Source organism: Myotis daubentonii, chromosome 13 (assembly GCF_963259705.1).
Source record: "Myotis daubentonii chromosome 13, mMyoDau2.1, whole genome shotgun sequence".
Classification (NCBI taxonomy): Eukaryota; Metazoa; Chordata; class Mammalia; order Chiroptera; family Vespertilionidae; genus Myotis; species Myotis daubentonii.
Genome location: NC_081852.1, coordinates 60,514,859 through 60,536,937, shown reverse-complemented (window position 1 = coordinate 60,536,937; position 22,079 = coordinate 60,514,859). Strand labels below are relative to the sequence as shown.

At 55.1% G+C, this 22,079-nt stretch overlaps 1 protein-coding gene across 2 annotated transcripts in view; it reads left to right on the top strand.

Annotated features, from left to right (window-relative positions):
- MGMT (O-6-methylguanine-DNA methyltransferase) overlaps positions 1-22,079 on the top strand; it is a 157,372-nt gene that overhangs the window by 16,687 nt on the left and 118,606 nt on the right. For both annotated transcript variants that reach the window (XM_059661715.1, XM_059661716.1), the window contains exon 2: positions 16,484-16,620. In XM_059661715.1, coding sequence (XP_059517698.1) covers positions 16,484-16,620 — 137 coding nt within the window. The remainder of the gene's footprint in view (positions 1-16,483; positions 16,621-22,079) is intronic.

Genomic DNA, 22,079 nt, shown 5'->3' with positions numbered 1-22,079 from the left:
TGCTGATGAAAGTTCAGTGCGTTTTTACCCCACGGAGCCGAAGCTTTTATAGGCCAAGTGATAAGACACTCCCTCCGCGCTCCGCGCGCTGATGATGACTTGCTGGAGGTGATCGATGGCCCGCTGAACTTGCAAGTTCCTGTCTGCCTGCAGAGAAAGGAAATTCTCATTTCTTTCCATCGGGCCCGTTCCCAAATTCTGGAGCCATTCTCTCCAACCCTGACCTCCCGTATCACCTCGTCGGAGGGGAGCAGCGATAACACGGACATGCTTCGCTGTCAGGCGGGGATGGGATTGGGTCTGTCGCGGGCTTATCTTTTGCCGCCAGGATCTGTCTCCCCCTTTTCTGGGCAGAGCGGCTTCACGTGGTGAAAATGACATCAGGGCTTCACCGGGCGGTGCGTTCCTGCAGAAACAGCCCTGCGTCTGGTCACGGGGAATGTAATGACATTCCCAGAGCCCCCGCAGGACAGTTTGGGGTCTCCCGTGTCCAGCAGGATGGCGCGGACAAGATTGATGCTGCCCCATGAGTCCCCGGAGGTCTGCGTGGTGGGGGCGGCACCGCAGGCTCACCGTGCGCGTGGGACTCAGCGGGCACTGGGATAGAGGCTGTGCGGTGTGCTGCTGGCCGCTTGGAGTCTCCCTCTTAACTCGATCCTCACTATTTTTAAGGAAAGAAAATGGATCATTTACTTCTTTGGGATCAAGTGGACTTACAAACGGGAAGCCGTTTTATAAATATTTAAGGAAGTGCAAGTGTCTGGAATTTTCATTGTCACTAATCTTCCTCCAGCCCCCGCACCCCCAGCCCCCGCGCTGCTGTCCTCCTGCTGACTCACCAGCCACCCTTCCCTGTGATGCGGAGAAGCAAGCACGTTGCACGGGGTGTGGAAGTCGGACGAGCGCCCAGGGAGGGGAGAGGCTACCGTTAGAACAAGACTAATACCCGGGCTCAAGGCACATAACATGTCAGTGAAATCTTCATTTGTATTGTTTTCCTGGACGTGCTTTCAATCTCTCGCTTCCTTTGTAAAATGTCTAAATAACACACCGCTGGCCGTCCCCGGCCATTGCGTCCATCTGTGCCCTGGGCCTGGCCTGGGCGCTGCTCCCTGCTCTCTGCCCGGCAGCCCGGGCCACCGCGGAGCCCAGGGTAACTCCGATGCCCGGTGTCCCGGCGCTTCTGGAAAAAATACCCGCCACGGTGGTGCTGTGCCCTGTTGTAGATAAACTCGTGCGCAGCCCACAGCTCTCCGCTGCTGCTGGCTGCTCTTGGATGGAGGTCTCGTGTGCCCGTTTCTCTCTCCTCCTCTGGGGCAGGAGAGGCTGTAGGGTAGAAGCTGTGAGCGGATATCCTCAGTGGCTTCTGATTTTAAGCAGGAGGAGACGTTTCTGTGTCTGATTTGTGATGTGATAGAAAGCTGCTGGCCAGCTGACACTCACCTTAATTTATGATCTATTTAACCTTCTGTCCCAGCCACAACTCACGTCCCCTCCCCCGACCTGCATCTCTGCGCCAACGCAGCTCAGAGGTAAACACGTAGCGTTGTGGTTCTGAGTCCCCGAGGCCACCGACGGCTTTCACTGAGAAGGTTAATGCCCGTCTGCCAGCGGCGAGGGGGCCACGGGGCCCTACGGAGCTTCTCGTCCTCCCGTCCCATCTCCCCGGCCCCTCTCAGTGGACAGAGGGGTCTGTGTACCTGCTGTGACCCAGGCAAGCACGTCGCGATGCAGCACGTGCCTGTGTCTGTCACCTGCGAGCACGCTAAAGGCCGCGTTTGTCCTGGAACCTGCAGTGCGAAGCCACGTTCATCCCGGCCTGCACCCTTGCCGCGTTTGCAACTCCCTGGGGGCCAGAGCCGCGGGCTCCTGGGGTCCGTGTAGCTCCCTTCCGTGCGGTTCCTTCCAACAGACTGGCCAGCCCGGTGCTGGTGTTGAGGTCACCGGTGCAGACGGGGCCGATGGCAGAGTCCGGTTTGTGCAGGAGAGAATGTTCCGTCTGCTGGCCTGGCAGGAAGGTGGTGTGCGGCGTTCCTTTAAGGACTCGGGGAAGTGTGGCTGGGCACTCAGGGCTGGCACTGGGACTGGTATAGACAGAAAGGAAATAATTTTCTTTCAGAAGAGGTGGACCAGTTAATTAGCTTCTTTCTCAACTATCTCAATGTTGCGTGTTGAGAAGAAATAAAACAGTGAGGGTCCTCTAACATTATTTTATGTGAAGAATAATAATTTCCTTTCATAGCATTCTCTATGAAGTAAGTGGGGTGTTTTTTGTTTTTCACTAACCCATTTTATTTTACTTATTTATAGATACACATTTTTATTTTTTATTGTTGACATTGTTACAGATATCCCTCATCCCCTCCCCGCCTTACCTTTGAATTGGCACTTTTTGCTACATAGGATTCGTTATGATTCTTACTTCCCTTTGTTGTAAACAGATATATTGAAAGTTTGCTAGATGAACATGAAGCCCTTTAAAAGGTGTTGGCTTTTATGGTTTAAATGGGGGCTCACGCAGTGTTCGTCCTTAGAGGTGTGACGGCCAGCAGTTGTAAAGTATGTATATCTTTATGGACACTTGTTGGGTAGGGTCTTAGCCCTAACTCATATTTCACCAAGTGGGGTTTGCTGGGGGCGAGGACTATAAAACTGAGCTGACAGCAATGGTCGGTTTTCAGCAGATGAAGACTGGACCTTGTCGGACATCCTCCGACATGTCCAGACCTTGTTCTAGGGGGGTGGCCCATTTCCCACCGGGGCACGGCCGCCCCGCCCCTCCCCTGTGGTGGCAGGCAGGCTAGTGTGGGGTGTCCTGGCGATGCCGCGAGATGAAGCGGCTTGCGTGGGTGTACGCCCCACACGGAGGCCCTGCTCTGGAGAGGAACCCAAACCAGAGTGGAGGCTCGGTGGTGTTTGTTACGACGCAGTAACCCAGCCCGTGCTGACAAATACAGTGTGGAATGTCTGTGCTGTGGACGGTCGGGGGTCTGGCTGAAGCCAATCCTCTGAAGTACTTGGGGTCTGACTGTGAATACCCACCTGCCACTACATGCCGTGTCCTTGGGCTGCTCACTTAACACCTCAAGCTGTTTCCTCATCTACAAGTGACTTGCTCTACCTGCGGTTTGCTGGGAGGAGTAACTGAGAGAGCGTGTGTGAAGCACCTGGCCAGGAGCCAGGGATCTTCCGCTGAAGAACGTCAGTCCTCCCCTAGACTCCCCACAGGTCCTTGTCACGGGGTCCCTGCAGCGCGGCGCAGAAGCGTTCTTTCTGGGGGTGTTCGCGCTCTGGCAGAAAGGAGCCCAGCGACCACACGGCTGTTTTCTTTGGCCTCCTACGCGGGCGTGAAACAAGGTGTGGGTAATGTCTGCTGGGGCGCGGTGTGATGCGGTGGCCGTTGTTCCCTAAGGACAGCTGGGGCCCGGGCCGAGGCGGCTTCTCCGTGTGAGGATGTGATTGGGGACCCGGCCAGCTGCCTTCCTAATGGCCTGTGTGACTCCCGCGCTCTGTCACCTGTAATTAACTTAGGGGACACTGACGTGGGGACTCCAGGGCCCCTCCCTTTCTTGTCTTTCAAATCAAGTTACATCCCCCTTTTTTTTTTTGCAATCAAGTTTCAGAGCAAACGAGGACCAGAGAACAGATGTGGAGGCTGTGCGTGTGCAGCTCCCCGCACAGACCCGGCAGGACAGCGGGTTTCAGAAGAAATGCAGGCGGGGCAGGCGCGTGTCCTTTGCAGGACTCTCCTCCTTACTTCATTTATATGTACAGCCGCGTGACGCGTATGAATACAGATATTTGGAGTTATTGGAAAGTCCTATTTGTTTATGTGCATGGGCCATAGCTCACCGTTTAAAGGGAGACAGGCAATGGCTTTGCCCACGCTGCCCGAATTTTCCCTTTTTTTATTATTATTATGATTATTCTCCAGCCCTGCTCTCCAGGTGTGCAGCTGCTTTAGGATTAGGAAGGATGATGGATGATGCCCGGAAGTTTCTTTGGAAGCACTTCTGATATTGTGCAATGCACTTGGGGTCAGCTACACTTGACTGATGCGTGATTTATCCCCCGGCCCTGCCACTTCCCGAGATAAAGCTGCTGTTTTATCAAAAATGCCAGCGACTGTGATTTAGAATTTATAAACCCCCGTTTCCAAATAATTGTTCTGATTACTTTCTGCCTTGGCAATAACATGATAAAGGTAATTGCACACAAATGTGAGATAGCACCAAACTACAATGAAATTAGCCTGAATTAGCCTGGCTTGTCGATGAGGAGTATTTATGAAATGCGGCGCTGCCGTCAGGGAGGGCGTATGACAGCTGCCGGGTGAGTTACGGCCTTCATGCGCATCCTCCTTGAAATTTAAAAAAGAGGCCGTTTCTGCTGAGCATGATTGTGCCTTTGAAATTAGGTCGAAGTGATTCTTCTAATTGGCAACAATAACGCGTTTGGAAGGCAGAACCTTCGATTGCGTTCTGCCTGGTTGCGTTGCCTTTTATGTAGAGGCTTCCTGCTTCCGCTTCTCCCAGCTCAGGTAGAAGCGGACTTGGAATTCTGTCGCAGCCAGGGGCTGGGATGCTGTCTTCTCTTTTGAGCAGTGCCCCTTGTCTGAGCATTACAGACTTTTAAAAATACATGTCTAATGAAATCATTTAGAGTTCGAAGGGGAAAATTCTAGTTAATTTTCTGAAGTTTAAGGAGCACATACGGAGGCAACCGATCAATATATCTCTCTGACATCAATGTTTCTCTCTCTCTCTCTCTCTCTCTCTCTCTCTCTCTCTCTCTCTCTGTCTCCCCCCCGCCCCTTCCCTCCCATTCACTGTAAAAATCAATGGAAAAAATATCCTGAAGTGAGGATTAACAACAACAAAAACGCAAAGATAATATTTCCTGTAATGAAGAAGGTTTGTGGATATTACTAATTATTTCGAAGAACTAATTAGCCCAAGGAAACTGAGTGAACCCAGTACTGTGGCCCGTGGCCTGAGAGAGCCGCCATGGGGGCCGCAGTCCGTGGGGGCGCAGCCTCATTTCCAGGGGAAGCGGCAGTCCTTGTCCGACACTTGGCTTTACAAGGGCTCTGCTTGCTCTTTCCTCCTGGGTTGGAACTTTCGCTTCTCCTGCACGAGCTGCTGCTTATTGCTGCCCCAGAGCGTCTGGAATATATATTGCTTTAAGCTGTGGGATCACGTTCCTCTCGTGATGGTTTAATTTTTATTGCATCCCCACGGTGGGCTGGCTGTTGTTCAGGTGATACTCACGGCGGTCCCTGCCCCGTGAGACCACGTTCAAAATTGCATCTTCCGTGCGGATCACGTCCCAGGAGCTGCACGCACACACCTACAGTTCCCTCTTACTTTTGTTGGCTCTGTCTCTCTTGTTTGCCCAGCACACTAATATTTCTTTACACGCTTCACATTATTTCTGTAGAAAAAGTTGTGTTTCACTAAGCAGAAAATATTTTACAGTGATAGGAGTTAATTACTGTAGTTCCAAGTTGTTTAAAATTGATGGAATGACTAAGTCTCCAGCTAAAATTCTGGTGCAGGATGATAGAGAGATGCTATCATTGCTACGGTAGGTTTTCCAGCGTATCCAGAGGTGGCTTTAGAAAAGGAACTCTACTCTGCCAGACACTTTATTTCTCTTACTACTGTCTGCTTAGCTCTTCATGGTGATGGAGGGTTCTGGAAGATGGAGTTGCTGATTCATTGAAATCCATATATATAATACTTAAAACTTTTTTTAAAATCGAAGTTTTAAGAATTACAAAGTATCTCTGGTCTTTCAGCTTTTGATGAAGGTGTGACAACAAATTGCTCCAGAGCCGGCAGTTAAGAAGAAGAGCAGAGGGTCTGGGTGCACCCTGGAGGGATGTCACTTCCCAGGTGATGGGCAGAACCATGGGGCTTCGTGTTGGCCGGGAGGATAGAGGCCCTGTAGGCCCGCTCAGGACACACACTGGAGGCAGGGGCGCTGAGGCCCATCTCCAGCAGGGCCGGGACCAGCCCAGGGAGTCCTCGCACTGGGGCTTCTGCACAATGAGCGCCCTCTGCTGTGACCCAAAGGCCTCCAGGAGCGGCCAGGTGGGGGTCAGCGCAGGAGAGGAAATCCGGATGGTACCGGCCGCAAGAATGACTCCTTGGGGAACGGTTACTGGCTATGTCAGCGGCTAGAATGCCATGCTCTTATAAAAAACGTGTGGCTTAGCAGGAAGCCACGTGTCTCGGGGAAGACCATGGACTTGCCGTGTGAGAGTGGTGAGACACGGACGATGTCGCACATTCTGTCTTCTCCCGGTGCCCTCTCAGCAGTGCTGGCTGCGGGGGCGGGGGCAACTCCCCAGTGCCCTCTGCTGGGTGTGGGGGTGGCTGTGGACCTGGGGTGCAGCGGGGCGGAGTGCCGGACCTCACTGCGTGCTGGGGTGCAGCCGTGGTGACACTGAGACGATGCAGAATGTTGCTGTGGTGGCAGCTCCACGAGGGCCTGGAGACCCTCTCTGCAGAAGGGTTTTGGCTGATGAAAAACATGGTGGGGGGGGGCCACGTGTCTTGGGGAGACACCGGGATTGACATGTGAGAGGGTGAATGCTGGCACAGGGCAAGAGGGCCACATGACCCAGCCAGTCCACTCCTAGGCGTACCCCAAAGCATCCAACCGATAGGTGTGCGCCAACAGCCATGGCAGCATTGTTCACAATAGTCCAGCGTTGGTGCTAACCCAGCTGTCCATCAAGGAATGAGTGGACAAACTCCAAATGTGGTCCCATCGTACCATGGCATAGAATTCCGTCTTGAAAGGAAGGGATTTCTGACCCACACTCCACCGGGGGCGGGCCTGTTAGACATTACGCTGAATGAAATAAGCCCGTCACAAAGGACACATTCCCGATGCAGCTCCTAGAGCGTCAGCTTCCGAGAGACAGGACGTGGGAGGGTGGGTGCAGGGGCTGGTCTGGGTGGGAGGGGTTCCGTGTTTAGTGGGACAGTTTCTGTTGGGGATGGCGAGACTGGTGATGGTCACACAACATTGAATGCATGTGATGTCACTGATGGGTACGCTTATATGTGGATGTGTATGATGTGTACTTTGCCACAATAAAAAGAAGTATATTGGTAACTTTCAAACAAAGGAACGTCTGGGACATTGCATCTAATGCACCTGGTCACTGGCTTGGCGTGGCCCTGCCCGAGTCTCCTGGGTGGGCCCCCTCGGGGTCACCCTGGGCAGGGGGCCCGGGGCGCCCCATGCTGACCCTGTGAGCCAGGGCGGGGCTCTTCTTCTGACCCGCGGGGCCACCCCGGCAATTCCAGAAGCCACCCCGGCCTCGGTGTTCAGTGTCGGAAGAAAAGGAAAGAGAGAAAGTCCTGACTTTCTAACGGACATTGTCAGACAAGGGAGGTGACGACACCCCGTGTTTCATGAGGACGCTCCTCAGGACTCCAGGAGTAAGTTGGCGTGTTTTCTGCCTTCCGGGCCAGCGCTCCTGGAGTCCACGGCTGGCTTTGTGCCCTCGTTACCGTCCGTGTTCCGAGTCCCCAGAAGAGGAGAGAGCGGCAGCATCCTCCCTTAAAACCCACTTTAGAAAGATAGTTAATGTGAGTTTGCTCGCTAATTGGTTAGGTTCTTAGCGTGTAAAGGAGTCGTTCATCATCAAAGCGCTTGCCTTCTGTGACAGTGCGGGTGTTTCTTCTAACCCGTTACCTTTGAAATGAACATCACAGGTCCGTGTGATTCTCATCTGCGAATGTTGTTTGAAGAATTCATTTTGCTGTAATTTAGATAAAGTGTGCCAGCTCAGTTTTGTAGTAACATCCTCAAAGTTTTACATTTCTGTTCGTTGCTGAAATACGCTGCTGTAGAGGTCTTCCTGGTGGAAGTGGGGATGTGGGCGAAAGATAGGACGCCACCGACCAATTATTTGAACAGAGATTGGGTGTAGCGTACGTATGATTTTGCAATAATCCCTATTTCTGAGGAAACATATTTGCACAATACTTAGTCATTGTGTCATCGGCAGATTGATTGGTAATGAGTTGGTCTTAGTCGTTATTGAAGCATAGATTCTGCAGAATGTGGATTCTATGTATGTGTTCTCCATGTATATAACAAGTGTCTCAATCAAGTAACGTGAGCCAAAATGATTTTTTCTATATTAAACATTAAATTTTCATTAAACCACTCCAGTTCCGCCTGGCCTCATCTGATGCCATCATCTTCTCCAACACTGTCGCCGATCCCGGGCCCCAGAGCTGGCCTCACCTGCGCCCTGCCCTTGACCCTCTGCCGGGTTCTGCCGGGCTCAGCACAGAATTTCTGAGCCCTCCGAGTTCCTGGGGTGGCGCTGGCTCTGACTGTCCCCCAGCAGCTGACAGCCCTGGGGAGAGATGGGTTGGACCTGCCCCTCTATCCTAGACCTGCCCTTCTCAGTCCTGCAGTGGCTGGGGACAGGCCGCTGGACACCTCAGCCCCGGAGGAGTGGAGGGGATTCAGCGACAGGTGCTGACCAATCGTCCAGCCGCGTGCACACCTGCAGGTGTGACCTGGCCTGCCATCTTTTGTGAGAGGACACATGGGCCCAGGCTGCTTCCTCAGTCCCACACACTGGAGGCCGGGGCAGAAGGGGCGGAGGTGGTCCCAACAGGGTGGGACATGGCAGGGTGGATGGGATGAAGGGCCCGGGTCTGGCTGTGATGGGTTGTGTCTTTGGCACCTGCAGTGACAGAGGACCATGTGATTCTGGCTCACCACTGCCTGACTCATTCAGCGATGCCAGAATCTCTGGGCTTCAGCCCTGAGCCTCCGACCTACGGCTGTGGCCCCTCCATCCTCACGGCCCGGGCAGGTGTCCTGGGCTGAGTCCCGCAGTCACAGGATGGAATGCCCCCCTGGACGTCGCCCCGCGGCCTGTCCATCACTGCAGGAGGGTCCTGTCGTCGCCGCGGCTCCGTGTGCTGGTTACAACCACAGAAAACAAGTCTCCGACTCCGCATCCTTCACCATCTTCCTTTGTCAGCATTTCCCCGTGTCCTTGTTAATGGGTGAGACGTGAACATATTTCACCCATTTTCAAGTACCAAACACGTGGCAAGAAGGCCCGAGGACATCCGTGTGTCCTGGTTTACACTGACTCGCCTGCCTCGTTTGGGACCGGAGGTCTGTGTGTGGAGGGTCACAGGTCTGTGAGTGGAGGGTCAGTCTTCTGTTCAGGGGGCACCGCAGACCCGTCTGTGATGTTGTCCATTGCTGGCTGCCCAGATGCCCCGCCTGAGGCCCTTCTGACTGGCAGGTCACCTGAAGTAGAAGAACCTGGAGGGCGACGCCTTTTTGCTGTAAGCCCGGACTATAAATCCTGTGGTAACTGTTCTAATTAAGACTCTGAGGCTGCTAAGCTGTCTTTGAGGGGAAGAACCTGTCCCCTTCTCCAGAGAAATAATGAATTTTGAGAGTTTATGGTTTTTTGAAGAATTCACTGTAAGATAAAGGACTGGTGTTTTATTCTTGCATTTATTAGTATTTAATCAAATGGCAAGTGCACTTTCGGGCTGGAAATCTTGGCTTCAGCCACAGGATTAGGTTGAATTATTGTTTAAAGAGTAAAAGGTATAGAATTATATGTTCAAGTTATCAAGCCACTGATAGGTTCTGGGCAGAAGGCAGCTAATTTGGAGCGTGAAATTTCCTGCCCGGCATCGATCAGAGCATGTGCATTGGTTGGCAGCCCGGCCTTGTTGTGGGAACAGCGCCTGCTCCCCCCCCCCCCCGCACCCTCCTCCCCCCCTCATGCCATCAAGGCCTTGCTCGCCGCGGCCCCCGGAGCGTGTCTGGAACATGGGGACACCGTCATAAATCACGCCGCAGGCTCGCCGAGAGGCCTTCACGGCGAAACGTTGTGAAACTTCTCCTTCGTTGGGGATAAAGGGGACTTCATCTGCCACCCTCTGCGGTGCCCGGGCCACGGGGACAGGACGCCCGGGGACGGCCTTGGGCTCACCGGGGACCCCGTGCCCGCTGACTTGGGGCAGGTACCGAGGCCAACATCTGGGTGCCTTGTTTGTAAACCGGCTGGGAGAAGGCAGGCCGTGTCTCCCTTCTAGAAGCCTCTTCCCAGTTCTCTTCATGGGACGCCAAGGTTGGGAATGGCTAGAAGGGAAAGGCACGGAGGGCGAAGAGGTTCTGGAAGGGCAGCCTGGCCTGCGTGCTCCCGAGATGGCACAGCAGCGGGGGGGAGGGGGGACACAGTCCTGGCTCGGGGTGTCTCGCTTTTCATCCAGCGGGAACCCGGCCTCTGGCGCCAGCTGCTTAATTCGAACATTAAACGCCATTCATGTTAAAAGGGGGATGAAACGAAACGCACTTCATTTTTTCAGAGGTCTCCTAATAGGCATGAAAAATCCATTTTTTTCTGCCACCAATTAATGTCAGCCGCTCTTGTGGCTTTAGGTGACTGTCGTGCAATGGTGTGGGGAGCGGGCCGGCTGTGGATGGCGGGGTGTGCGCTCCGCGAGAGTGAGGGGCGGGCAGCGGGTTGTTGAATCCCTGTGTCCTGACTGTGGCCTGTGGAGTCCCCGTGAAAGCCAGGCGAGAGACCAGGGCTTGGAGGCCGTGGTTTCAGAGGCGGGAGCGGGTCTGGGGCAGTTCTTGGCAAATGTTCAGGGACTGGCTTGTTGGGAGCCTCCCTGGCACCCTCTAGCCTTGTGTTTTCCAAATTCACACTGGTTTGCCCAGTTTGGGCACGTTTTCCTCTGCCCCGAGGTCCTAAGGGGCTGCCTCCTCCCACACAGCTGTGCTCAGCAGCCATCGATGGTCGATGGTCGGGTTTTAAACTCTCTCTCCTTGTTCTTGCCTGGAAGGCAGCCATTAGCCCAAGAATCTGTGCACACTCGGGCCTGTCCATCATGGAGGAGGTTCTAGAAACAGTGTGCCCTTCCTCTGCCCTGGATGGGACGTTCTCGGGGGCATCGGTGTCACCGTCTGCCCTCCCTCTCCTGTCTCCCACACTGGGTCCTCACTGCTGTAGCAGCTACAACAGTGGCCTCCTCTAACACGGGTTGCTCCCTCCTGTGACCAGGCTGCCTCCCAAGTCCCCAGATGCCCTGGGCGCTCTCTAGCACCAGAGTCTTAGCAAGTGACCCGCCTGCCCCCATCTCTCCTCCCCACCCCTCCCCCAGAAAATGCCTGCTTGCTTTCCTATGTCGGCCCCTCCTCCAGGAAGCCCTCCTGGACTCCCCAGGCACCAGACCTCCCCCCAGCTATGGGCTCATGAGTGCTGGAGTCTCCTGGAATGGACTGGAATGATTCCTATAATCAGATCATCTATTCAGCAAGTATTTACTGAGCACGTGCAGTGTTCTGGCTGTATTCTGGCACCTGGCAGGATCAGTTAGGACTGCTCCAGGCTGAAGAAGAGAGGATTCCCCAGTCTGTGCTGGTGGCTCACAGCGTCAGGGCCAGGGTGCTCCAGTCTCCCGGCCTAACACCACGCAGTCAGGTGGACTGCCCCTGGTTTAAAGTTTGGGGTCTCAAGGACAAAGCCAGACTCGGCACCGGCCGAACAGGCTGTGTTGCACCCTTGGCCATGTGTCTCCCCGCACTTCTCTCTCGGGTACCCCAGGCCTCATGGCCAGCCTCCCAGCCCTGCTTCATGCCATGTTCCCCTCCACCTGCCCAGCACCTACTGCCTCTCACCTGCCAGCTCCTTCTCGTCATTCAGGTCTCTGTAGACGTCATTTTCTCCAAAATGTCTTAGCTGCTCACGTCTCCCCCAAAGTGTGGCCCTGCTCCCCCACAGCGGCTGCCTTCCCGCCCCAGCTGTAGCCTCCCCAAGGCCAGTGGGGACCCGCGTGGCCCTGAGCCTGATGCCCGGGCAGGGCTGTGAATATTGTGGTCTCCGCCAAGTGAGTGTCTTCAGGGCCTTTCCCTTCATGGCTGACGGGGTCAGGCTCGTGCTCATGGCCGGTGTGGGTGGGATTTTGTCACTGGAGCCCAATGGCCGGCTGGGCCCTGGAGCGTGGTGGCATCGCAGGGTGGGGGGTCAGGGCCAGGGCTGTCGTACTCACACAGCTTGAATTCCGCCGCCTCTCTGTGCCCCCGCGTCCGTGGCAGCCCCGGGTGTGTGTGCCTTTGGGGCCTGCCAGGCGGTGCCTGCCACCAGCCTGTGTTGAGACGCCCTCCCTCCCCGATGCCTCCTCTGCTATGAGCCTCCTCTGCTTGCCACCCGGTTTCTAGCCTCTGCGGGTCCCTGCCGAGGGCTGCGACACCCCATCTCATCCGCAGGCGTCTCCCAGCCCTCTGCCGGCCTGCCAGCTCCGTGGCACGAGGAACAAACCCACCTGCCACTTCAGGCTGGGCTTCCCGTCACCACACTGCCGGCCATGCCAGCGGCCGCGCTCCCGTCCCAGGGACATTCTCCGTTCTGTCGCAGGAGTCAGCGTTCAGCGGGTTGTCACTCTCACTGTGGAAGGGCGTGCCAAGCGCCCTGTTGTCTGAGGGACAGAGCTTCCTGTGTGGGTTTCTGTGGCGTCTGAGCCTGTTCCTAGCAGGGTGGATAGAATGTTATGTTGCTGGTAGAACAGTTGCTGCTTTTCCTCGTTTGCCAGAGTGGCCGTCGGTGGGTCGCGGTGCATTATCTTCAGCAACGCTGCTGCTAACAGGCTCAGAAACTCAGAGGCTAAGGAGCCACTCCCTCCGATGTCACAGAACTAAAGGACCCGCTGACGGGACGTGGTCAGGAGGGACACGTGCCTCGTTCGGACTTAGGTTTGGGACTTGCCGGTTGCTCAGTTCTGACTGATAGTGCGCTTTCGGTCCCTGGCTGATGTGGATGGGCCTCCCTCGCTCTGGGATTGACCTGGGGGCCTGTGGCTTTGGCAGCCGTGCAGGTCCGCCGGCTTGTTCTCAATGCCACAGGGCAGCCTGATCCTGGCGGGAGCTCGGACCTGGCAGCCCAGGGACAGCGCCGTGTTGCTGGGCTTGTGGTGCTGGTCCTGCGGACAGCAGGGCGGGGGCAGCGGTGGGCAGGCCGAGCCGCCGATCCCTGTGGTCCAGGTCCGAAGCACAGGCGCTGGGTGCTGGGTGCTGTTTGGGGTGGATGCAGCCACTGCAGCTCGGGCCTCGCCAGGCGTGGCCAGCAGCCCTTGCCCGCTGCAGCCAGGCTCACGGCCTCCGAGGTTCAGCCAGTCAGCCTGGCCAGAGCCTGGCACTGGGACAGGGGGGTGAAGTCCGACAGGCGACCCTCAGGCCCTGCGTCCTCAGTCACCTTCATCGGCCCCCTGACCTCCCGGCCCTCCTCTGCACTCTGGGGTCTCCCTGGGCGCTCTTGGAGCGGGTGGGGGTGGATGTGTCCCGGCGGGGATGCAGGTCCTTGGCCTTCAGGGCTGCCTGCCCACCGGCACATCCAGGGCTTCCCCTGAGTTCTCCCGTTGGTCCCACGGAACAGCCCAGCGAGGCTGCAGTCAGTGTTATTATTCCTACTTTATCGATGAGGACATTGAGGCCCGGGAGGGGCATGGACACGGCACCTTCGCTCCAGCTCCTGCTGAATTTCTGCAGCAGTGCTGCGTCCCCGTCCTCCTTCGGGGCTGATGTGGGCACAGCCCTCCTCCCCTGGCAGCCACCCCTTCCCCCTGCCACTCGGCGCAGGCGTGCGCTGGCTTGGCCCCCGAGCCAGCTCTGGGCTCCTGCCTGGGCCTTGAATCAGAGGCAAGTGACAGGGAGGTGGGCAGCAGGGAATTGACGGTGGCTGCAACATCCTGTTTCCAGGGGCAACGGTGGCAACAGCGGCAGCTGCATGCCTGCAGTCCCTGGCTGTCCCCGCAGATGTTTCCTGAGGCCCGGTCTTGGCTGCGCTGGACTGAGGCCAGCCTCGGTTCCTACAGTTTTCTGAGCGGCTTCTCCAGCCTTCCCAGAAGTTCTGAGTTATGGAACAGCCTTTCCGTAATTGCTTTTGTGCTTAAATTAGCCCGTCTCAGCTTCTGGAGCCCGCCACGGGGAGCCCTGCCCGAGAGGGGGCTCGGGGCGTGTCAGGCTCCAGATCTGGGGCCTGAGCCAGGTCTCCTGGGCCCGGATCTGCTGGGAAACAGCTGTGGGCCTGCCGGGGCCAGTGCTTCTGAGCGGGACCCCGGGGGGAGGCCAGGTCGTGGGGAGCCCATTCACAGGGCTATGTAAACACACATGAGCCGGTTTTGCTGCGAGACTGCTCCGAGCTTTAACATGCTAATGTGCGGGCTGAGTGTTCCCGGGACGGGTGGGGTGTCCAGCTGCTCCCTGGGCCCCGGAGCACTCCTCTGGGAGCCTGCTCTGGAAAATGGGGCCTGGACCCTTGGCCCGGGTGGTGGACACACTGACTGTCCAGTCCAGCACACGTGCGTGATGCTTCTGCCATCAGTGGGACCCTGACTGGTGGCAGCGAATGTCCTGCCTCGGCACCTGCCAGTGGCTCAGGGGGATTGGAAATGTCCCCAGATGTGCGGGGTGGGGGGCAGCTGTGGGTTCTGGCCCCAAGAAATGAGGGAGGCCCCCAGGGGGCTGGGAGAAGGGGTGGCCACCTGTTTTTGAAGAGTGATCAGCTTTTGAGGCTGTTGGGTAAGATTCTGCAGAGGGTAGAGCACCCTCGGTGACAAGGTCAAAGGCCAGGGCCATTGGTTAAATGTCGATTGTGGCTGGGATAACTAATGCCAAGTCCTTCCCAGCTGCCAGGTCTGTACACAGGTTCGGGCCAGCCCTGTGCCAACCCTGAGAGTCAGGTGCCCTTTATCCTTCAGGGCAAAGCCCTGTGGCCCCGAGCCACAGTGACAGGTGGTGGGTGGGACCCCTGACCCGCCTGGTGAAGTGGAGGGTGGAGGACCCTCTCGGAAGCTTGGTTTATCCCACAGGCTGCGGTGCCTAGAAGTGGGCCATTCAGGGACATTGAGCAGGTTTCCCAGCAAAACCCCCTGTGCTCCCATGGGACCTGGAGAGGAACCTGGTTCAAACCCCCTTCGGTTTGCACAGAAAATGGGGATGGGACAGGGCGGCTCTGGAGCCTGGGGGCTTGGGATGGGATCTCAGGGCACTGCTTACACACGGTGTGGTTGGGGGAACGCCTTTGACCCCTTCAAGGGTCTAGATCAGGGGTCCTCAAACTACGGCCCGCGGGCCACATGCGGCCCGCCGAAAACATTTATCCGGCCCGCCTGGTGATTTTGCCGCTGCTGCCTGTCCTGCTTAGCAGCTGACTCGTCCCGGGCCCGCAGTGCGCATGTGTGGAATGTCTGAGGGACAGTGAACTGGCCCCTGTTTAAAAAGTTTGCCCACCCCTGGTCTAGATGTACCTGGGAGCAGGAGGGAGGCATGGAGGAGGGGCAGCTGGAGGAGGACAGCATGCATGTGAGAGCCGGGCTTGCGGGGCAGGTGAGGCTGGTGCAGGAAGGAGGTAACCCGGCTTCGGGTGGGCAGGGATGGACGGTGCCTTCTCCGAAATGCCCCACATGGGAGGAATGCATGCAGGTGACCGTTTGGGACAAGGCCACTTGAGGTGCCCACAGGACAGCCAAGTGGAGATGGAGATGGGGAGGGAGCAGTCAGCTCTAGTCAGGAGCCCTCAGGGTCTTGATGGGCGGGCGGCCCAGCTGTGCCAGTTTACCTCGCGAGGTTGGGTGGGGGGTGGGACTGCGGGAAGCGTGGGCTTAGGAGGAGGGACATGGCGCTGGGCTGGTTGCGGAGGCGGAGGGCGAGGAGGACAGGGCTGGCTGGTCCAGGCGTGCACCCCTCCGCCCTCCCGTGCGTTACTGACTCCTTGGCTCCCCAGGGTGAGAGGGACTGTTATAAACTAGCAACCGGCCTTCTCCCCTTGCTGGCCTCTCGCTGCTCTTGGTGAATCTGCTCCCTTTCAGCCTGTGCTGCCCAAAGGCGACATCTGCCACCACTGACCTGGAGGACGCGTCAGGGATGCTTCTGTGCATTCACATTCGTTCCAGTGTAAGCACATTTGGAAGCTTTGCAAAGCCTGCGAGTTGCATTCCAAGGGCTCTGCCTCCCGACCGCCTTCTGCCACAGGTGGCGGTGCAGGGGCGGGCTGCCACACCCGCTCCGGTAACCGTTACTCCGACACGCGCTTTATTCCACGTGCTGTGGTCTGTGTGCGGCTTTCACTGGTGAGAACTGGGGTGATGGTTTAATTGCTTTTGGAAAGTAGGGGAGCCTAGTTTTAGGAGCTCTTGCAAAGGGTCTCGTCTCACCTCCGGTGCTCATCAGCAGTGGAGGAGGAGGGGGGTAACTGCGGAGCAAAGGCGAGGGCGCTGCCCACGGCGACGATGGGGCTCTTCTGTCCTCAAAGTAGCTGTACGGTAGGAATGACACCGTGTCTGACCAAACTCCAAACATGGGGGGAAGCTTTGAAGATGTTTCCCGCTTAAACACGGGGGTTTCCGTGGAGCTGTAAGAGCGACCCACTCTCTCCCACACACGTTCTCACCCGCTTCAAATGTGTCCTTAGGTCCGAGGGAGGATGGACGCGGCCTGCGAGGTGAAGCACAGAGTGGTGGCCAGCCCCGTGGGGCAGCTCCGGATCTCCGGGTGCGAGCAGGGCCTGCACGGGATCAGCCTGCTGGGCGGGACGCCGGCGGCCGCTGGGTGAGTGACTCCTGTGGGACACCCTCTGGGTGGTGGCTCAGAGCGACAGAAGGAACCGGCATGGTTCCTGCTTGGTTTCCCTGGGCCACGGGTAGTGGGAGCCACGGGCAGTCACAGAAACTAGCCCAAGTGGGCGTCCGCGTCCTTCATTTCCGGCTCCTGTGCTGGACGCCCTGGAAGCCCCCCCTCTGGTGAACCCCAGGGACATACCCTGATCAGCAGCTCCCAGGGGTTTGGTGAGAGGCATTGCTTGATTGTGACCATTGAAGGCTGAGTCTTCACGCGTGATGTGGGATTTCTCTGGAAACGGGGTGACGCAGGTGCCTGCTCAATCTTGGCGTTTAAGCTGGGGCCCGTCTGCCCAGGTCAGTGGGCCAGGTGAGCGTCACACCAGCCTCCTGCACTGGCCCAGTCGGGAGCGCCTTGGCCTCTCAGTGCAGCTGGGGAGGAGGCAGGAACCCCTTTGCAGCGTGAGGTCAGGGCTGCCCTCGCTCGGTGGACCATCTCCACTCTGTTTCCCTGATGCAAGAGCGTAAACATGGAGAGCCGGGCTCAGTGCTCCGTCTGAGATGTAACATCGGATTTCCTCCGTCATTGACTCTGGAGTCGGGCTAAAGCGGCGGTTCTCGTTATTTCTGCCAGGAGGGGAAAAACCAGCCACTTCCAAGCCCGGTGTTTGTCAACTGGCTAATAAACACAATGCCAGGGACATTAGATAAAGAAAATACATAAGCAACATAAAAATCGACTCTAATGGCCCTGTCAGAGGCCGCCATAATGAGCACCGGCCGTCATAAATTCCGCTTCTCGCCTGTGCTGTCGAGCTTTTCCTGTCGAGCCGCCTGTTACAATCGATAGACGTTCTGAAGACAGAACTAGGCACCCCTTTGAGCCATGTGCTCCTCCGCTCCCGACAGCCAGCTGGTGGCGTGTTGGGAAAATCACAGGCACCAAGTAATTTCTGGGGGGAGATGCCATTGTGTCTCTTAGCATGTTCGCTTGTGTTGAATTTGTTTGTTTAAAAACCACTCTGTAAAGTAAGCTTGGGGATGAAGGAAAAAAAGAAAGCGTTGTAAGACATGTTGCGCTGAATGCTCGTTATGGACCACAGAATAGGACGGATCTTGAGTTTCTGTGAATCGAGCTCAGATTAGGCTCAGCCTGGGACACGGCCTCCAATGCTGGCTGCAGTAGGTGCAGCTGTGGCTCAGGCAGCTCACGGGGGAGTCGGGGGCGGCTCTGCGCCTCTCGTGGGCCCTGTCCTGGCGCTGCCGGCCAGACTCCGGGCAGCAGCAGGGAAGAGGAACACCGCCCGCCTCCCTCTCCAGAGGGGCAGCTGATGTTTTCTCTCGTCTCCTTGGCTAGAACGGTCACGTGATCACACCTAGCTGGAAGGCCCGCTGGGTTGTCCTGTATTGGCTAACATGGGGGTCTCTGTGTGTAAGGAAGAACTGGGAAAGAGGTTTTGGGGGGACACCGAGAAGCCTGGTTTATATAACTCTACACAGACATCCATATATATGGTTAATTTTGGGAGGGACATGAAGCGTTAAAGAATAGCATAAAAATCTGTATGCATACTCAGAATTAACAATAAACATTACATAGTAAAATCCTTGGATTTTTTAAGCGTACAGCGAGTTTATACAGTGCTGTACAACCCTGTACCCACCAACCCAGTCAAGACAGGAAACACTCCCAGAGGCTCCCTGCACTCCCTTACATCCAGTCCCCCTCCCTGGCGTCCAGTGTTGTGATTTATGTCTCAGGGACTCATCTTACTGGCTCTTAAGCTTCGTAGAAAGTTGTCTTCCGTGCGGCTCAGCAGTGCGTTGAGGTTCTCCAGGGCCTGTGTGTCGTGAGTGGCTCGTCCTCTGTCATTGCTGAGGGGTTGGCTGTGGAGGACCCCGCAGCTTGTTTGTCTAATCCAGGGGTCCTCAAACTACGGCCCGCGGGCCACATGCAAATACAAATATTGTATTTGTTCCCGTTTTGTTTTTTTACTTCAAAATAAGATATGTGCAGTGTGCATAGGAATTTGTTCATAGTTTTTTTTTTAAACTATAGTCCGGCCCTCCAACGGTCTGCGGGACAGTGAACCGGCCCCCAGTTTAAAAAGTTTGAGGACCCCTGGTCTAATCTGTTGGTGAGCGTTTGCGTCCAATGTTCGGCTGCTATGAGTAAAACTGCCGTGAGTATCCGGGTCCCTGCCTCTTGCGGGACACGTGCTTTCATTTCTCCTGAGTAAATGACCAGGTGTGGAATTTCTGGATTGCCTGGCAAATGTGTTTACCCTCATGAGAAATTGCTAGAACTTTCCCCAAAGTCAGACCTTTTACGTTCCCCCCAGGGGTTTGGGGGAGGGGGGTGTGCTCTCTCCCCGGCCCTTGGTGTTAGTTCTTAACGTTTTAGGCTCCAGTGGGTAAGTAGTGGGATCTCGTGGTTTCAGTCTGCACTTGCCTGATGGCCTAATCTACACCCCTTACCCACCATATCTGCCTTTTCACTGTGAGGGGTCTGCCAGCCCTGTGCCCATTTTTAATTTGCGTCATCTTGTTTTTTATTGATTTGTTCTGGGTACAGGTTGTTTATCAAATGTATGTATAGTGATGATTTCCTCACAGGTGGGGCTTGTGTTTTATTTCCTAGTAGTCTTTTAATGGGTAGAAGTTTTGTCTCTAAGAAATCTTGCCTAATGTAATTTCACCAATACGTTTTCCTATAAGTCCTTTTAAAAGCTTTATCAGCTCTGATGGGGGGAGGTTGAGGTTGTGGAGGGATTGAGCAAAAACATAAATAAAAGAGAGAACTCATGGATATGGCCAACAGTGTGGTGATTTTGGGGTAGAGGTGGAAGAGGGCATGAGAGGATAACTGGTGATGGAAAAAATAAAATAATCAATTTCTAAAAGCTTTATCATTTTAACCTTTTATTTGGGTACATGAGCTATATCTCAAATTACTTTGTTGTGAGGCACTCAGTTGACTTCTTCCACATCGTTATTTAGTTGTTTCAGCATTATTTGTTGGAAACAACAACTTTCCTCTTCCCTTGAATCGTCTTGGTGCCTTTGACAAAAATCAATTGACCACACATGTGAGGGTCAGAGGGGTCTGGACGGTTTTGTACATGTGCTCACTTCATCTGTCCTACATCAGAACCATGTTGACTTGATGCTTGGAATGAAGGTAATGGGAGTCCTCCAACTTTATTTTAGGGGGAAAACAGATTGTTTTGGCTTTTAGGTGTCTTGATTTTCCATGTTACCTTTACAATCAAGGTGTCAATTTCTTAAAAAAGGAAAGTATATTGGTATTTTGCTTGGGACCTCATTGAGTCTATTATCAGTTTGGGGCGGGTTGACACCTTTTTAATTTTGAAGCTAATGACTTAGTTTATCTCTGCATTTGTTCAGTTTCTCCTTCATTTTTCTCAGCAGTTGTGTCCAGCTTAGAGATCCTGCCTCGTCTTTATAAATCTGATTTCTGAATGATCGATGGTATTCAAAATCCTTTTAAAACTTTACTTTTATTGCTGCTGGGATGTAACAATTGACTTTTGTATGTTGATCTTATATTCTGCCGCCTTACTAAATTCACTTATGAGTTCTAGGAATTGCTTCCCAGGTTCCCTAAGATTTTCTTTATAGAGAATCACGATGCCTTTTATTTCTGCTTTTTCATTGCCCTGGCTAGAACCTCAAGCTGTGGCTAGATTCACCTTTGATGCGGTCTGGGCCGTGTGTGTGTGTGTGTGTGTGTGTGTGTGTGTGTGTGTGTGTAGAAAGGCTTCTGACCGCCTGATAGAACTGGGTGCTGCCCTACCCGCCCTGGAGGGGGCCTTCCCAACCTCACTTGGCCTCGGGCAGGTAGAGCCGATGCACCCCAAGGCCACGTCCGCCAGCCCTGCTGATGACGGTGGCGCAGGGACTGAGTACCCTTGTTCTCCCCTTCGGACATGTGACTCCTGTTCCCACCTTAGCCATCTGACTGCACAGGTGGGCAAACGTAGGTTTACAGATGTGAGTATGGAAAACAGTTTATTTTTTATTATTACTTATCAATTATTGTATTTTCCATACGAACAACTGTAAACCTCCTTTAGCCCCACCCTGTATATACAGCTTCATACAGTGGTTTCTTTTTCTTTCTTTTTTTTTGTATAAATTACTCTCCTTCCCTAGAAATGTTTGAGTGAAGAATATCGTTTTGGAAAGCGGTGTAACAGTCTCAATTTTATAACTTCCTGTCAACATCAAGTTCCCATTAACAACGTCACGTCCAGGAGTGGCTGGCTGCTTGCCAGAGCCAGGCTGCTTTCTCCGCCCCGTCACCAGGAGGCCACACGGCTTTGACCTTGTCATGGTCCTGCAATGTCTAAAATCGAAGGAGAAGGGCCGTGGGATGTTTATTTCTCTAGTGCTCTCTGGGGACTGTAGTTTCCCATTAAGGTGATTACAGTATCTGATGGCTTGAGAGATGGCCTGCCCCGCCCCGGGCACACCTACGGTGCGGACAGAGCAGTAGGAATTTTGGAGCCAGGAAGCCGGAACCGAGGGCACAGGCTTCGTCTCTCAGGGTCAGAGGCTTACCTTTGTTGATTATTTTTTCCATGTAAACCACCTTAGGAGAATGCAGGATGCAGCACTGGAAGATTGTAACCTCGCCACTGTAAACCTTTTTCGTAGTTTGGAAGACTAAATTGCAGGCAGCCTGTTGTCTACTCTCTAGTCATAGGCGGTGGCTGCTCATTCGCCCCACCTGTTGTGAGACTCAAGGAGGTTGGGCCTGACCCTCCTCCAGGCCGTGGGTGGCTGGCTGGCCGGGTGGACCTGGTCACCAGTGGACTGGGGTGCACCTGGACCCTCTGGGACTCCATGTCATTGCAGGGGAAAGGGGTCGTCCGCCTCATTGGGTGCCCTGGCGGGTTTCCCCTTCAGATGTTCCAAAGGAATCGCCCAGTGAGAGAGGGAAGGTCCGCGAGTCTCCTGGGGGGAGGGCAGACTCCTGCCGTCGCATCGGTTAAACGGGCAGGGACGACGGTTCCTCGTGCTTTGTTCTCTCCTGTCACCTTCCCATCCGCCACGTGGACCATCAGGGCCGTGAGCACCTCCAGAGCCTGCGTGACCCCCACCAGCCCGGCTCTGCCCCTGCCTGGACCCGTGTGCAGGGCATTCCCGTTCCAGGCGGTTCCTGAGGGCCCACGTGTCCTCAGGAGCTTCCCGGGAAACTCGCAGATTCGTTCTCTCGGGCGGATCGGGATGCTTTGGTACAGACACTCGCCGCACTTTATTATAATTGATCTTTTCAGGAGGAGCAGGTCCCCTGAAACACAAACACTCAAAGCTCCCGCGACAATAACACCCACACCCGCTGGGGGACTGTCCCCCGCAGCGGCCGGGCTGGCTTCACTGCTGCTCGTCAGCGGCTCGAAGTAACCATTGGTGGTGTATGTGCTT